This window comes from Mastacembelus armatus, chromosome 10 (genome assembly GCF_900324485.2).
Source record: "Mastacembelus armatus chromosome 10, fMasArm1.2, whole genome shotgun sequence".
NCBI lineage: Eukaryota > Metazoa > Chordata > Actinopteri > Synbranchiformes > Mastacembelidae > Mastacembelus > Mastacembelus armatus.
The window spans coordinates 18,251,524-18,268,157 of record NC_046642.1 but is presented as its reverse complement, the minus strand read 5'-3'; the positions used below and the strand labels follow the sequence as shown (position 1 = coordinate 18,268,157).

At 39.9% G+C, this 16,634-nt stretch overlaps 2 protein-coding genes across 6 annotated transcripts; one reads left to right on the top strand and one right to left on the bottom strand.

Moving 5' to 3' along the window:
* Window positions 1-2,323: 2,323 nt before the first annotated feature.
* On the bottom strand, window positions 2,324-8,084 carry zc4h2 (zinc finger, C4H2 domain containing). Of its 2 annotated transcripts, XM_026329956.1 has the most exons (5): window positions 7,931-8,084; window positions 7,101-7,272; window positions 6,697-6,869; window positions 3,170-3,332; window positions 2,324-2,971 (listed from the first exon to the last, which is right to left on the bottom strand). In XM_026329956.1, exons 1-5 carry the CDS (start codon window positions 7,981-7,983, stop codon window positions 2,858-2,860), a joined length of 675 nt encoding a protein of 224 aa, XP_026185741.1. In that variant the 5' UTR covers window positions 7,984-8,084; the 3' UTR covers window positions 2,324-2,857. The 2 variants fall into 2 exon arrangements, with proteins under 2 accessions (XP_026185741.1, XP_026185742.1); XM_026329957.1 differs by lacking the exon at window positions 3,170-3,332.
* On the top strand, window positions 7,175-16,316 carry LOC113144161 (moesin-like). Of its 4 annotated transcripts, none has more exons than XM_026329952.1 (15): window positions 7,175-7,304; window positions 8,879-8,979; window positions 9,859-9,942; window positions 10,374-10,469; window positions 10,624-10,746; window positions 11,178-11,329; window positions 11,422-11,505; window positions 11,602-11,748; window positions 11,886-11,982; window positions 12,661-12,824; window positions 12,963-13,093; window positions 13,265-13,425; window positions 13,778-13,870; window positions 14,467-14,700; window positions 15,712-16,316. In XM_026329952.1, the coding sequence occupies exons 2-15, from the start codon at window positions 8,971-8,973 to the stop codon at window positions 15,874-15,876; spliced, it is 1,740 nt and encodes a 579-aa protein (XP_026185737.1). In that variant the 5' UTR covers window positions 7,175-7,304; window positions 8,879-8,970; the 3' UTR covers window positions 15,877-16,316. The 4 variants fall into 4 exon arrangements, with proteins under 4 accessions (XP_026185737.1, XP_026185736.1, XP_026185738.1 ...); XM_026329951.1 differs by having other exon boundaries at window positions 7,230-7,311; window positions 15,712-15,876; XM_026329953.1 differs by lacking the exons at window positions 7,175-7,304; window positions 8,879-8,979; window positions 10,374-10,469; window positions 10,624-10,746; window positions 11,178-11,329 and having other exon boundaries at window positions 9,884-9,942.
* The last annotated feature ends 318 nt before the right edge of the window (window positions 16,317-16,634 follow it).

Below are 16,634 nucleotides of genomic sequence, written 5' to 3'. Positions count from 1 at the left end.
TGATTTGTCATAGTAGGAAACGCGCATGTTACTGATAAACTCAACAATGGCTCTGTTTTATTCAGACGCCACAGTAAAATGTGGCAGTGTAACAGTCAGCCTGCATGAACAATACCAGGACCCTGAAACCACAGCATCTGCATTTTTTTGGCAGGGACACATTGAATGTCTTCTTTGAAAAAGTCCTGGAAGAATTCATTATTTGTTGTGCTATTTATTTTTATTTATATTTATTACATTTAGATTTTTTATATTACATTGACATTTTTTTATTACTACAAAATATATAGATTCTAAACCAGTATCTAAACAATTTTAATTTGAATAAGTAACTTAAATTAATTGAATGTTGATTTATTTTTATTATTATTATTATTATTATTATTATTGTTGTTGTTGTTATTACAAGATTAGCCAACATTAGATGTAGTGTTTCTCATTATCAGTCCTTGTTTCAGAGATACTGGTATAGGTGTCTGTTAAGTATGTAGATATCCTCTGTCTTTTGTGTACTTTTATGTACTTATATTTTCTATTATATGTGCATGTTGCTTGTTTGTATGTTTTTATTAGTCTGGACTGCGAGTCTGCAATAAAATTATTCATTCATTGAAAAACAACAACAATAACAGTAGTAGTACTGATATAGTTGAGGCAAAATAGCACTAGATGTGAACTGTCTCACAGCCAGGTAATGCAAAACCAACATCAGCTGATAATGGTGATTCAAAGTTTTACTTGCTTTGTTATAAGTCTTCAAAACAGCACACTTCATTTATTAATAAACATTAATTTATTATAATTAATAAACTTTGTGTCAGAAAAGTAATTGGACTGCATCAAAACGTTTCATCCGGGTGTTCCTCTGTCGACCACCAGATGGCGGTAATGATAGCAGGGAGCGCAGCTTCAGTGGACACTAAAAGAAGAAGCAGAGGGGGGGGGTGCATGGAGAGAGGAAAAGCCATTTTGTCAGTGACCTTTGCAGATTGAAATGTTTGTGTTTCCGTCTGAAAGGTGTGGGTTAGCTAGGTGAAAATGGTTAATTGCACTCCTCGTTTCAATAGTGAATGTTTTGCAGTTGCTGTAAGGTAATAAGGTAAGCAGGCAGCTAAACGAAATGGGGCAGTGGTGATGTGGTGTCACTAGCATGATATCACCCCTTAACCCATCACACACACCTGAAACAACAGTACCGCTGCTGGGGTTTGCACAAAATGGATGAGCAGGAAGCCCTGAGGAACTACTGTAGAACCAGGATTTTGTGTGTCCGGGACAAACAGCAGCACACGGAGTGTTCAGAAATGTCTGACAGGAGGAGACACGCACTCAAGGGGAGGCAGAGAACTGAACCTGAAAGACGAGATGTAGCAGAGAGCGGATTTAGAAATCAAAAAGCGCGCACCCCCACCACACAGCGTGCTGACGGGGAGGGAGACCAGCCCTCCCACGGGCTCCTGTGCCAGGGTCCTGCCGTTCTGCCCGTCCCCCTTGAACTCATGTCGCTGCTGAGGCTCAAAACGTTGACGGAGCAGATGAGACAGGTCAGGACCCGATTCTTGTGACCCACTGTTAGCATGTGGCTAGTTTGCTCATGAGTTATGTCTTTTGGAGCAGGCTGCGGAGGTGGAACTCCATGATCCCGACGCCTGCAGCATGTGTGAACAAGAAACCGCTTCCCTGGCCTTCAAAAGTTTTATCAGGAGGAAGAAGACACAACTGCAGCTCCAAACACTGACGGGCAGACTAAACACAAAGCTGAGCTACAGAGTAAGTGACTCTAAGGACAGCCTATAACTGTCGGGGTAATATTTATGCCAGTTTCCTGAGCAGGATGATTGTTTATAAGATAAGAATAATTATTTCTAGTTTGTACGCTGGAGGAGTTTCGTGTCAAAGTCCTCTGGTGCCCTTAACGGGATTTGGGCGGAGCCCCTTGGTTAAGATATGCGGGTCGCAGCAACCTGGAGTTGCCTTAGCAACCACTTTGGGACGGGGAGTTGCCCTGGCAACAGAAATAAGGGGTTACCCTGACAAAAACGCATCAGAAACTCATTTAACAAGACCCCACTGTCCTTTTCTAGACAGACAGCTGCAGACATGATGGGCACAGTGTTCATACAATAAATGGGACAATGTTGTGGTGGAGTCAAACATTGTGCTGCCTCTTTATTTTCACACACTAAACTCACCTATTTATGCTGAGCCGTATGGTAATGGTGATGTCCTCAGTTATCCTGTGTAGCCAGAGCAGGGTTTAATGTTGAATGTAAAAGAAACAACTAGCCTTGTTCTTGTTTATAGAAACATGCTGACTCGGTTATTACAAAACAGCCATTTATTTTCTTATTAGCAAATTAAACACAATACTATTCAGAGGAAACGTGTCTGGCCTTTTTTGTCCAGTTTGTTGTCACTTGAACACTGTAAACATTGAAACAACACCATGTTTTTACTTCTCAAATAAACCTATTAGATTTAATGATGGCACTATAATACACAACAGACAGCCATGAAAGCATGCACACAAAGCAAAATAATTAGGAAGTACAGTACAATATCTAAGGCCATAAACAAAACAACAAAATTATTTGGACATTATATCAAGTTCTTTTTTGCATTATTGCAGTTACAATGTTTAGGGTCTAGTAAACCTAGTATGGAAGTCATACCATTACATATAAACACATCCAAAGCACCAATAAAGGTTACTACGACTATTAATGTGGAAACTGAATGTGAAAATTGTTCTGATCTAATATTACAGCCATATATTGTGAGGTACATGGCTGATTCTCGATCAGTGTGTTGGACCAGGTCCCTTTAAATCCTAGTAAAGCTGAAGCTGGAGTATGATCTACTCATCTGGCTTCCTCTTGGGCTTCTTTGGGTTGCGGGAGCGGCTCTTGGCCTTGCACAATGGACAGATGGGAGCATTACGATGAATCTGCTGGTGGCAAGACAGGCAGGCCTGGAGAGAGGAGCAGAGGAGTATTTCAGAAGTTCTCATTATGTTGTTACTGTCATCTTTTGAGGACAGATACGCCAATTGATTAGGTTTTGTTAATATAGATTTGGGGGGTTGTTTTCTCACCATACAATGTATGGTATAATTAGGAGTAAACTATTGAAACCTGAAGAACTGGAATTTTTACAGCAGGGGCCATACCTTCATAGGAGGGGGTTGCTGTCTGAAGGTGGCTGTCTGGCGGGCATCTTGCTTCCTGGACACCTGGAGCTGCTGTGCTGCTGCTGCAGCGGCAGCAAGGGATTCTGGGATGGCAGGCTCATGCGGCTCCTTCTGCCACTCTGCTTTCTGCTTCTCAAAGTAACTGTTGAAAAGAAGAAAGAGAGAAACAGAAAGACCTGGCTATCTGGGATTCTTATTCAAGGTTTGCGAATCATAATTCAGTGAGATTTTCCCATCTACAGTGTGTATCAAGAGCTGTGGAGTGACAAAACCAAGCACAAAGAAGGATTAAATTGGACGACATCAGTGTTGAGCTCACACATCCTTTCTATGTACAAATCTGAGAAAAAGTACAGTCATCTTGACTGATAATCTTCATCTGCATTCACGCAAGCATGTGTGTGGGCAGGGGAGAGCTGGGAAAGAAAATTTGGCCTTGAACTTTATGCCTGACTGGCCCATTATCAAAAAAAAAAAAAAAAAAGTGATATCCCATTTCATTACACTCTGGTTTCTCTCAAAATAGGTTTGTGATGGAGTAGAACTTTGAGCATTGACATAAATGTAACGGGTTATATTTCTTGTAACTGAAAACCACCAAAGCTACAAACATTTAAGCATATTTACAAGCAAACATGCTGCAGAAATTCAGTTAATACATTTTGTTCTTGTCAATCTACTCTTATATGAGTTGTTTCATTTTTTTTACTGTTACTAAGGTGTAGAGTGCACATCTTTTGCTGATATATCATTGTCAGAGTAAAATATACCTATAACTACACAGGCCTGTAAGATGTGATTTCATTTTCTTCAGAGTTGCTCCATCACACCTTGCAATTCAGTTACAGCAGGCACTATTAAGATTAGGTAAAATGGTTGGCACAAGATGTGAGTGATAATTTTAACATCTCTACAGACACCCTTATAAATCTCTGTGATGAGTTCTGTCTTCCTAGATAACCCACAACTTTCTAAGTATCTCATGAACTCTGGAACATCAAGGAGCATGCTACCAAGAAGGAAAAAAGAGACAACTATCAGATGGCCAGGAATGAACTCATCATCCAAGCTTCTACACCGTACACAGCCAAAGAAGCCAACCTTCCAACAATGCTGTCAGCCTGCAGAACAGCAGTGGGTTCAGCATAAAGCTGTTTGTGAAAAAAATTTCAGTATGCAGTACACTGAATAGCCTAACCAAAGAAAAGGAAACCTACAAGTTTTTTTGTTTGTTTGTTTTTTTTTGTTTTGTTTTATCACCATTGTAAGTTTTTTAAAAAATCCAGATGTCAACAGAAATGTCACATCTCAACAAGCCTTACCTGGGAGTGAGGGACTAGATCAGCAGCTTGTCAGAATTGCTACTGGCAAACTGGGTTTGTATTTTGGTCTGAACAATGGAAGACAATAATCTTAGATAAAAAAAAAAAAAGTTTTTATCTCTACAAATGTTCTAATGTACACTTGAAAACAGGAACATGATCCCTAAGCCCGTTTAACACCCCTGACAATAAATAAAATAGCCACTCATCTAAAGGGCTCAAGGCCAGTGGCACTGAGGAAGGCCAGCTGCTAGACTTTTCTCATCCCATTTCCTCTTTCCTACATAGCAAAATGTGGATAATGGAATTGATAAAACTAGCATCTTGAATTGGATCTCTCCTGCTCCAACACTTGTATCAGTGTCACTGTCATATTATAGCACCATCACCTATGATTTGTTCCACAGTAAACTGCAACCATCCACTGCTGATTGATGTCAGGATGCAGTATGTGCAGCTGGGAGTCTCTGTCAGCCTTTTATGATGTGTCTGCAGTGTTGAAATAAACAGGAACTTAACGAAGCTTTATAATGGTTTACTGCTGAAGCCACATAAATTAACAGGATTAATTTGCAGCTGTTGAACTGCACTGCACTATGTTGACAGGTGATTCGAATATTTTGTGTGCTCCGTTTAAAACTGAGGGTATGTTACGTAACAGACACACTTACACTACAGTACACACAACTCTGTGACACAGAATAATAACTGTACATTGGCAAGTCATGGCTTGAAATCCTGTTCAACTCTGAGGCCTTTCTGTGTGGTGTTTGAATGTTCTCTCTCAGTCTGTGTGTGTTTCCTCCAGATACTCCAGCTTCCTCCCACAGTCCAAAATATGCAGATTGGGGTTAGAATCGTTGACCATAGGTGAAGAATGTGAGTGTCTGTCTGTCTATGTGTCAGCCCTGTGACAGACTGGCAAGGGTTTACCCTGCCTCTTACCCAATGTCAGCTGTGTTGGCTCCAGTTAGGGACATGTCATCTAGGATTTCTTGCCCTACTGCTTACTCATACCATCTGTCCTCATTGACATCCAATGAGTTAGTTTAGAACTGTCTGCGAGATGACCTTTTTCAGATATGAGCTTGTTCTCCAAGTATGTTGATATCACATCTACTGAATCTCCTCTGAGACTTGTTCTCCAAGTATGTTGATATCACATCTACTGAATCTCCTCTGAGACTTGTTTTTATGTGGCAACCCAACTGCCCTGAGTCCTCTGGTTGATTGTGTGCGATAATTTTTAGTTTGCTTGTGTCTAGAAATTGCTAAAAAAAAAAAAAAAAAGCAACTGCACAAATTCCTAAGTTATTACGTCAGATTAAAAAGTTTTATTTTCTTATTGCTGAATCACTGACACTGACATTGGGACAGACTCTCTCATCAGGGTCACAAATCTTGTTAAGTGACGTTGTAACCTGTTTTTGTTACAGCTTCTTGGCCATAGTTTAGATACAGGTTGACTGGAGCTGTTCCCTTTGACCAGGCAGAAATTCCAATCATCTGTGAATAGGTTAATTTTCTCAAAGCCACCATTTACTTGTAATGTGCCACAAGGCTCCATTCCAGGACTCCTGGAGCATTTTTCTTTTTTTACTGTGTTCTATACCTATCTGTACGTGTCACCTATAAATAAACCTAATTGACTAAACTATTAAAAATGTCCCTGCAAGCATGATTTAACTCTGGGCTTTTCACAGTGCACAATTTCAACTTGTCAAACTTGATCTTAATGTTTGTACATAGTCCTTCAAGCACCACATTCTGTTCTGTAACACTATGCTAACTGACACTTAAATGGAATTTGTTGCTGCCATTACTCAGCAGCAGCCATGCTACTTAAATGTCCAATTGACAGCGACTGCTAGCTGATGTATTTTTTCCAGTTTTTTTTTCCAATTATGTGAGTTTTGATTGCTTTATGTAAAAAAAAAAAAAAAAAAAAAAGTTAAAAACTGTTAATCAAATGCTTAAGTGTAGTGAAGAGATTACTTTTGTTATGTAGTCAAAAATGTTTTCAGATCAACAGTATGTGGCAATAACTGACTAAAAAACCTACAATTTAAAACATTTTTTATGACACCTAAAGATATCATAAAGCATGGTTGTAAACTTACTGTAAACTGTATCAGGCAACATATGTTGCACTTTATGTGTGCGTTTATATGCGTGTATACTGACTCAAGGGAGAGCTTCTCCTCTTCTTCATTGAGGTTTGGGAGTCTGTGTAGGCCTAGAGTCATCCTGAGGGCATCGACGTGCTCCTTCAGAGGCTTGTACTCATCATGAAGGCGGCGGGTGGTTTCTAGCAGCTTATTCAAGTCATTCTCTGACTGCTTTATGGTGCTTTCCATCTGAAATGACAAGATTAGATAAATACACGTAATATGCTCAGTATGAATCACCTATGTTTGCCTAGATTGAAAAATATAAACATGCTGTAACTGCACACATTATTATTTCTTTAAATGTGCTGTGGGTCTAACATTGTTATTCTTAGTGCTGTTCTCATCTGAAAGTTGAACTAAGATTTCAGTGACACTCTCTCAGCAAAGACTGCTTATCTGACCGTGTTACTCACTCACCACATTGATATCAGCATGGATGAGCCGCAGCTCCTCCACATGTGCCATTTTCTCTTGTAGAAGGAGATCCATCTCTTGTTTGTACTCTTTCAGATGTTTCTCCTCAGACTCCAGAGCTTCAAACTCAATCTTCAAACGAGACTTGATCTTCTGCATCTGGATGGTCTTATTCCTGCAGCCAGAGGCACGGACAAATGACAGCAGGTTTTTTGTCAGTCACAGCTGTAAAAGAACGGGGATCTGAAACATCACACCCTCTTTGCATCTGTTTGAGTTGTGTAAAATTAGCATCAGGTCGTAAGACGTTCTGCATTTAAGTAAAGCGTAATCACCAACTTCTCCAGCCGTGAATTACCGTCTTCTGTGCATAATTTATTCTGCATCTGTTACTCCGTTATTACCGGTAAACAATTTGGGTACCAATCTGCAGCGCTGTTAAATGGCTGACAGTTGAGCTTGCTAGCTAAGTCGCTAGCTTACCCACAATAATTATTAGCAGAGCACATCTGGCATTTTGTTGATACACATCTGGACCGCTAATACACGACTGACTCGAACGTGCACTTTAAGTATAGTTTGTATGTATTTATTCCATTAGCCTGTAGTAACTGGTTTCCATCCCCGTCGGAGACAAGCTACCATAAAAGTTTAATAGCAGAGCCCTGTTAAAGAAAGGGTTCGCAGCAGACCGGCTAATATTAGCTCGCTCCATAACAAAAGCGAAGCCAATGGAGCTTGTTCATGGCTGGCTAACGTTAGCCAAGAAAACGTTTCATAGCCCGTTTCATGCATCTGACAACCACTACATGTACTGCACGTCCAGCTCTTACCGTATTTCCAAGATGTTTTCTAATTTGCACATTATTTCTTGTTCGTCCGCCATGGTAAAGTAGTCCCTTGTCGTTCTGCTGCCTGACTCGGTTACCCGTGAGGCCACGGTGGTCTCCTTGTTGATAAAATTTACAATAGCCAGTGTGCGCGCCCGCAAGCACGCGCCCGCAATGTGAAACCGTGGTTACGTGTGACGAGTGGCTCCGCGAGCCTTTGTGTCACACGCAGCCTTTGGGTATAGTATAGTCCTAACCATTACAGTGTCACATTGGCCCTAACCACTGTTACAGAGCATCAGGCGCATCAACGAGACTCGACAGGGTTGAACAAAGGATGCAATACGCTTTAATATGAACAGTATATCTATATCTATAGTGTTTACACCCTCAATTTAAGTAAACGTAACATTACCAGGCAGAAATCTTTATTATGCCTCTTGTCAGTGCCACTTTAAACCATTTCACAGACTTTTTTCCATAGTTTATTTTACAGCAGAGATTTCATCAACTGGTGTTGTGGTGCATGCTATCTGTAAAATTACTCCTAAAATCATATCTGATGTGGTGACATAAGAGTACTAGAATTCTGGCTGAAGCCCTGTTAGTTACCACCAATGGTTTTGTCACAATATGGGCTGTTAAAGACAGGATTATTAGATTAGAATAATGTGCTGGCACCTTCACTCCTACTGGAACATCTGGTGCTGCTGAGTAAGGCTACTGTTGATTTGTGTCCCTTTATAAATAGCCTGGGTTTGGGAGACAAAGGTCATAGGTGCTGAATGAGTGACCCACATTCAAAACATTATCAGTTTAAGGGTAAAGTGTTCACGGGAGATGCAGCGTGCCTCTCTAAAGTGTGGGCCCCAAGCTGCCATTGGATTAACTAAGAGAGAAGTTCTTGGGAACAATACAATGGTTCATTCTCGTTTGGTATAATCCTTGTAGGTATTGCAAGCAGTTTCATATGACTGCAGAGAGAAAAGGCTTCCACAGCACCTTTCTGAGGAAGTGTTACAACTACAGATAAAACAATACAAATGTCAACTGTAAGTAGATGTTGTTCATTATTTATATCTACATTTTTACTGCATTTCTTATTTTGTTGATATGTTAAATTGCAGTAGTAGTAGTAGTGGTGGTGGCCAGACTGAAATCTGTGAGTTATCCAATAATGTAAAGTCTGCAGAAATGTATTAGTCCTTTGTTGATAAACTTGAAAAATATTTTTAGTAGAAAACATGATGATACCGTGCCCAGCAGCCAGATGTTTCTAATCTGTTGTGCTTGTGTTCCTGGATTTACTGCAGTGTTGTCACATAATTTACGTAGCCAAAACAATTGCAGAATTTAATATATTCTAGACGGAGACTTGGGCACGGCTTACAATTAAAGTATGTAGTCTTTATTACTGTCACAATTGTTATGTGGAAGTGTGAAACCTGCCAGGCTCAGAAAATGAATGGAGCAAACCAACTGATCCTCAATCCTGCTTTTTTTTTTTTCCTATTTTATAATTCAGTCTATATCAACAGTTTTAAATTCATATGATGAATTTTTTCACACCATACAAAATCGATGTTATAACGGTGTCATTATTTTAATCCTGTAATTAGTAGTTATACCACATGAAAAGGACCACCTATCTTTATAAGTTTAAATTATAATGCAGGCATTTTTTGATAGTGTGAATGGATGCTCCTGATTGAACAGAAGAGTGTATTGAACCCTGATTTTGGTCATTTTGTTGTCAGAACCAACAATGTTAATATCAGTGCAAAGAACGAACACAGCTCTTTTAGAATCATTGGTGCTCTTTTTTTCTCGGTTATTGCTCCGCACTGTCCTTGATGCTTCTCCGGTGACAGATGAATGAACAGCAAGGATCTTTTCCACTTGTATTTCATTGTGGGTGTTTTGTCTGGCAGATAAATGTCCGAGTTACAACCATGGATGCTGAGCTGGAGTTTGCTATCCTGCCCAGCACAACTGGCAAGCAGCTTTTTGACCAGGTACACTGTGCAAGTCACATTTCGGTTATGGAGTACAAGAGGCAGGTGCAGTGAAGTCAGTTTAATCAAAACAATGACAGCCAAGCTCTACAGGTGAAGAGGCAGGCAAGAGGTATAGAAAAAAGGTAAATTGAAAGAACAAGAGTTCACAGGATTCCAGCATGGGAGCTACAGTGCTCTTGCAGGGAGCAGGTGGGCCAGGCAGGTTTAAATACTGAGTGAAAAACAGGAAACAGATGTGTGAGTGGATGGGAAGTGGGGGTGGGGGGCAATGGCTGAGGGCATCTGGTGGATGGCTGACAAATGGCAGGGGCCAGACAGATGGAAGCTTTAGCTGTACAGCAGAATGAGTGAAATGAACAGGACCAGGGCAGGAGTGATGACATACATTATAATAAAACAAGCACAAATTTGACCATTGATATGTTTAGATAGTGAAGACGATCGGGCTGAGGGAAACCTGGTTCTTTGGCCTCCAGTATCAGGACAGCAAAGGCTTCTCCACCTGGCTCAAGTTGAACAAGAGGGTGAGGAGAAGAAAGTTTGTATGTCAGCTTTACATCCCTTGATGGCATAATCTGAGTCCTCCAACACTGTGATACAAATAAAGATGTAAACTGAGGCTAATTAGTACTTATTTCTTCATTCTGGCATCCCTCTGCTATTGGGTGCCAATCCCAGGTGACAGCTCAAGATGTGAGGAAGGACAACCCCTTGTTGATTAAGTTCAGGGCTAAGTTTTACCCTGAAGATGTTGCTGATGAACTGATCCAGGAGGCAACTCAGCGCCTCTTCTTTCTGCAGGTTGGATGGACTTTCCTAATAATCCTCATTTTCTGATATTTTTTGTGAATTTTGTTCTTGTGACATGTAAACAATCCACATTTTTTAAAGTTACTGATCCATGCTTGACATGAACTTTACTAAAGAAATGATCAGAAACACCAATTTCTATTTAGTCTGTATAAAATAAAAACAACACTGCTGGACCTGTTTTAACGACCAGTGGGGGTTTCATGATGACTCATGCAGATCTCTCAACCCTCATGGGTTTTCTATAAGGTAGTACATGCACAGAAAATTGGATCCAGGTGCATAAAATAAACTTTAAAAAAATGTGTAATTCACATTACTGCGAAAACCATCATGTATGATATTTTTATACACAAGGCAGCATCATAAAAAAACAAATCATGAATCAAAACTGACCTTTTGTCTTTTTTTCTGTGTTTTAGGTAAAAGAGAGCATCCTAAATGATGATATATATTGCCCACCTGAGACTGCAGTTCTCTTGGCCTCATATGCAGTTCAGGTCAAACATGGAGACTACAGAAAAGACTATCACGTACTGGGATACCTCACAAGAGAGAAGCTGCTGCCACAGAGGTAGTGAGCCAGGTTATTGGGATAGTTCACCGTAATTCCAGTTCAAGTCGTCTGAATTCTAACTGGGGTGTCCTCTTTACTGATAAAACCAGGGTTTTGGAGCAACACAAGTTGAATAAGAATCAGTGGGAGGGAAGAATCCAGGTGTGGCATCAAGAGCACAAAGGAATGCTGAGGTACTGCAGTTTTACTAAAAAAATAAACACAAGAGTCATTAATGCATTTCTTGCAAGCAGGTGTTCTGTAGTTCATTAAATTATTCCATACCACAGAGAAGATGCCATGGTGGAGTACTTGAAAATAGCCCAGGATTTGGAGATGTATGGGGTCAACTATTTTAGTATCAAGAACAAGAAAGGGTCTGAGCTGTGGCTGGGGGTGGATGCCCTAGGTCTGAATATCTACGACAAAAAGGACAAGTATGTTTCAATTTAAAAAACCTCTCTGACAAAGTTATTGTGAATCAGTGTATTCCTGTATTTAATTATTTTTGCTATGATGCTGTAGCATGGCTCTAGGGATTGGTCTCTAGCTTTAGTATGTTGATATTTTTCAGGATGACCCCAAAGATTGGCTTCCCCTGGAGTGAGATCAGAAACATTTCCTTCAACGACAAGAAGTTTGTCATCAAACCAATCGACAAGAAGGCGCCGGTAAGCCAAAGCATTATATGTAAAGTCCTCAATAGTCCTTAAAAATCCTTAACAGTGATTCGTCTGTAATACTTATAAAGTCTGTGAAGCATATGATTACTGGAAATATAAGTCCTTAGTCCTTCCAGGTCATATGGCGCGTCCTACGTACCAAATGTCAAACAAATGGCATCCTACCTTTGTACAACTTGACAGTCTGTTGAAGTGTGAGTTTATTTTAGATGAACTCAATTCCTGGACATTTGCAGGTGGGATTAAATAGCACGTCTCCTTGTGCTTAGAGATACATACTGACTATTGTAGCAACTACACAGAAGATACTACAAATGTGTCTTCACAGATATGCCTCTATATTTACACTGTGGCTGTACACAGAAGGTGTGAGAAAATTCTACACACTTGTTACTGGTGAAATTACCAATTCTGCTAAATACATGAATCACAGTGAGCAGCATAATGACAGCATGGTACTTGATCTCATACACTAACATGAATTTAGCCTCTTAGTTTGTTTTAAGAAAAACACCCCCTTATTTTAGGAAACAATTGTAAAATTTCCCTAAACCCGACCTATCCATTTAGTTTAAGCCAATGTATAACTGTAAATCAACTAAGAAGCCATTGTGTGTCATAGGTTTACCTCTGGGTACCCATTGCCTGATGATTTTTGTGTTAAAGGACTTTGTTTTTTACGTACCTCGTCTTCGCATCAACAAACGTATCCTGGCATTGTGTATGGGAAATCATGACCTGTACATGCGCAGACGTAAACCTGACACCATCGAGGTGCAGCAGATGAAGGCCCAGGCAAGGGAGGAGAAGAACAAGAAGCAGATGGAGAGGTAAGGAAAGAGGAAATAATGAAGGCTTTTTTTTTTTTTTTTTATAACAGCTTACAGTGTGTTCTCCCTGCATAAAAAAAGAACTGTCAAGAGATACAGTTTTTTCAGATGTGTATTTATGCACAATTCTCCTGTCAGGGCTCTGCTTGAGAGTGAGAAAAGAAAGCGAGAAAATGCTGAGAAGGAAACAGAGAAGATTGCCCGTGAGACCATGGAGCTGATGGAAAGATTGAGACAGATTGAAGAACAGACAAAAAGAGCTCAAGATGGTGTGACAACCTCCTGAATACAAATGTTTCTCAACTCAAGTTTTATCGTTTCTGTTAAAAGAATGGTTTAGCATATTGAAATATTTTTGCAAAATATCTTTAAAGCATATATTATTTGGGCATATCTGTATGTGATGGATGTTTTTGTTCACACGTGCATGGGTATTCCAGAGTTGGAGGAGCAGACTCACAGGGCTCTTGAGTTGGAGAAGGAGAGGACAATTGCTCAGGAGGAGGCTGAGCGCCTGGACAAGGACCGCAGAGCTGCAGTGGAAGCTAAAGCAGCCCTGCTATACCAGTCTGAAACCCAGATGAAGAACCAGGAAAGCTTGGTATTCATGTACAACACATTTTCATTTTGATTTGAATAGATTAAATTGTTTGAATAGATAAAATTTCCAGTTTTGTCCCTAAACTCTGAAACCGAAAAAAAAAAAAAATTGCTCTAAAATCATCATTTGCCAGCAACCACTGTAGTCAAAGCAACACATTTAAAGCAATCATGTAATTTACATGTTCAGCTGAAACTGTTAGAAAATAAACTTGTTATGCCACATATGAACATACATGTGCACACACAGACACATATTCTTTTAGACACTCATGCACAGGCACACAGAGCACAATGACCTTAGGTCGGGAGCACTCTTAACTTTCTTCCCATTTGTGTGCGTGTGTGTATAGGCCACTGAGCTGGCAGAGCTTACCTCTAAGATCTCGCAGCTGGAAGACGCCAAGAAGAAAAAGGACGAGGAGGCAAAGAGATGGCAGAAAAGGGTGAGAATTAATCAAAGAGCCATGAGAGAGTTAAAGGATGAATTGAAGCATAAGAAATAGAGATGTCTGACACTACTGAGTGTTAGACTGCAGTAAAGTAGAAGCAAAGCATCAGCCATAGACAAGTATATAGCTAGAATTTCAAAATGTGGTTGCGATCATTTTGGGGTGCTGTTGTATTTCCACCTGAAGCATTTGGCTGCTCAGTGGAAATATAAATTCTTATAATAACTCATTAAAAGCATTAAAAGCATATGCAAATTTAATGCAAAAGGTTTAGCTAAAGTGTATTCAAATCTTTTCAAACAAATAAGGAGCACAATAGACCGCAATAACATGTAGAAGCACCTCTCAGAAGACCATCCACTGTAGTCAGGGTTTATTCTCAAGAAGTATCTAAATCTAACAAAATTGTTGTTAGCATAGGTACTGCAGGTAATTTACACTGCCAGGCAGATGCTTAAAAGCACTTTCCTTGTTGAACTGAATAAGACAATATGTCCAAACATGGTGTCAGTCTTTTAAATAAAATTAGTAGTAGTCTTGCAATTTGATGTTCAACCACACTACTTTAATCAGGTCATGTGTGTTGACAGGCCATGATGGTAGAAGCTGATTTAGAGCAAACCAAAGAGGAGCTGAAGACTAAACTCATGGGTGTCCACATCCAGGAGTCGGTCCACCCCCATATGCACGAGCACGATGAGACGGATGAGAGCAGCGCAGAGGCCAGTGCTGAACTGACGTCACCTGGCATGGTTCGAGATCGCAGTGAGGAGGAACGAGTAACGGAGACTCAGAAAAACCAGAGACTGCAGAAAAACCTCAAGGTAAAGTTGAGGGAATAGTGAAATGTCTTGGGTTTCCAGGTGTCTTAGGTAATGTTTGGTGAGAAATTAACAATCCCAGAGCTGCCCTGGAGCTTTTCAAGGTGCAGACAAATAAATTGCAGTAGCGTTCCATATTTGCAGTAATACAGGTTTAGTAAATAACTTGTTCTGTAAATCACTCCACCCCTGAATGCTGAGGCCAATGTGATTACTCTATTGGTCACTAGTTCCAATGAAACAAGATTGTATTAAAAAGAACATCCTACTTTTCTTGAAATAAAAAGTCAGTATATTTTTAACCAACCGGCTGGGAGGTCCACCACTGACGTCCACCTTGATATATCTTTAAAATATACGATAGGACATATTGCCATGGCATTTGATTGAGAAATTCTTGACACTGCTTCCTTAAAATCTGGCACAGATTTTATTGCATTTGTGAGCATGTTACCACACTGTGCCAGCTGCTACCCTGGTTGTAGACTATTAGTCATATTCTCCAATCCAGTGGAGCCTTCAAAACCTTAAAGTAATTGTTTTATTTGGAATATTTTAGCCTTAATAAGAAATATGGACCGTAGGGTTCAGTGAGAAAGTGATGATTTTTATAATAGGTTTTGGCACATTTGTTGTGTTTTCTGTTGACAGTTGTATAGAAGTTTTGACACTACTTAAAAACTGGCAGCTTAATTGGCACCAAAAAGTGTAATCTATGTAACTAAACATTGTTGTAGGTAGGTTACATCATCATTTGTTTGGTATCATTCCAGCCACAACTGTCATGGAGCTGAGACCTATTACAAATGAAATAAAGTTGGTCTCTGTCTCACAGCTAAAAGAAGATGTGATATTGCATAGAGGACTCAACACAAAAATGGACTTAATAAATATGGACAATAGAGTGTTTTCAGGTGGGGATCGGGGGGGAGGGCTGGGTTGAGGGTTAAGGCTTCTGAATAAGAGCCTCAGGTAAGAGGATATTATTCACTGTGTGTTTGTGTTTTCTTTCAGTTCCTGAGCACTGAGCTGGCTGGAGCTGTAGACGAGAGCAAAAAGACCCCCAATGACCTGATCCACGCTGAGAATGTGAAGGCCGGCCGCGACAAATACAAAACCCTACGTCAGATTCGTCAAGGCAACACCAAGCAACGCATTGATGAATTTGAGTCCATGTGAGACAGTTTGCTGAAGGCTTATTCAGACTGAAGGCAAGCATCTACGATGAATTGTACACACTTGAGAGATTTTAGGCATCTAGGTACAGACAACTGCATGGGTCGCAAGTTAACCTTAAATAACAGGTTGAATATGACAGCAAATTATATTGATACTAGCCTTTGATTCATTTAATGCCAGTGGTTTTCACGGCATTTCATTGGTTAATACCTCACCTAAAATGAAAAAAAATACACATTATAAGTATAGTTCAGATATACAAAACATGAGGCAAACATCTCATCACTACACTCATTTATGAACAGGATTGCTGCTGCCCTTATCAATCTTTGTGATTTCAGTTTGCCGACCAACCAATGAAAACCTTATTAATAGTGATTGAAGAAAGCAATGGCATTTTAGAAACTTAAATGTTAAAAGGTTTATTCTTTATTGCAGAAATAAAGAATAAAGCCAGCAGAGTGATGTGTCCATCAGTTGTATGAATGAGTAAGCATCATGTGCCTAATGTGGGAAACTATTTGTGCAGCATAAAACAGACAAGCCAAAAAAAAAAAAAAAAAAAAACTAAACCTCAATTATTGCCTTTCAAATAGATGCTTGTCAATCAAATAAAAATAGAGAAAGAACACAGCGGCAGAGATGCACTGCATATAATCCCCAGTTCTTCCACCGCAATCGCTATCGCATTACCTCTGCTCTCACTGCCTCAGTTCCTGCAAATAGCAAGATTATCAGAAACAATCCAGGCTGGAAAA

Coding starts and splice junctions, on each gene's coding strand:
- zc4h2 (XM_026329956.1), bottom strand. CDS start 7,983: ATGGCGGACGAACAAGAAATAATGTGCAAATTAGAAAACATCTTGGAA. Junction 6,870..7,100: donor TCCATGCTGATATCAATGTG/GTGAGTGAGTAA, acceptor TTGTCATTTCAG/ATGGAAAGCACCATAAAGCA. Junction 2,972..3,169: donor AGCAACCCCCTCCTATGAAG/GTATGGCCCCTG, acceptor TCCTCTCTCCAG/GCCTGCCTGTCTTGCCACCA.
- LOC113144161 (XM_026329952.1), top strand. Junction 11,983..12,660: donor CAATCGACAAGAAGGCGCCG/GTAAGCCAAAGC, acceptor TTTGTGTTAAAG/GACTTTGTTTTTTACGTACC. Junction 13,094..13,264: donor GACAAAAAGAGCTCAAGATG/GTGTGACAACCT, acceptor TGGGTATTCCAG/AGTTGGAGGAGCAGACTCAC.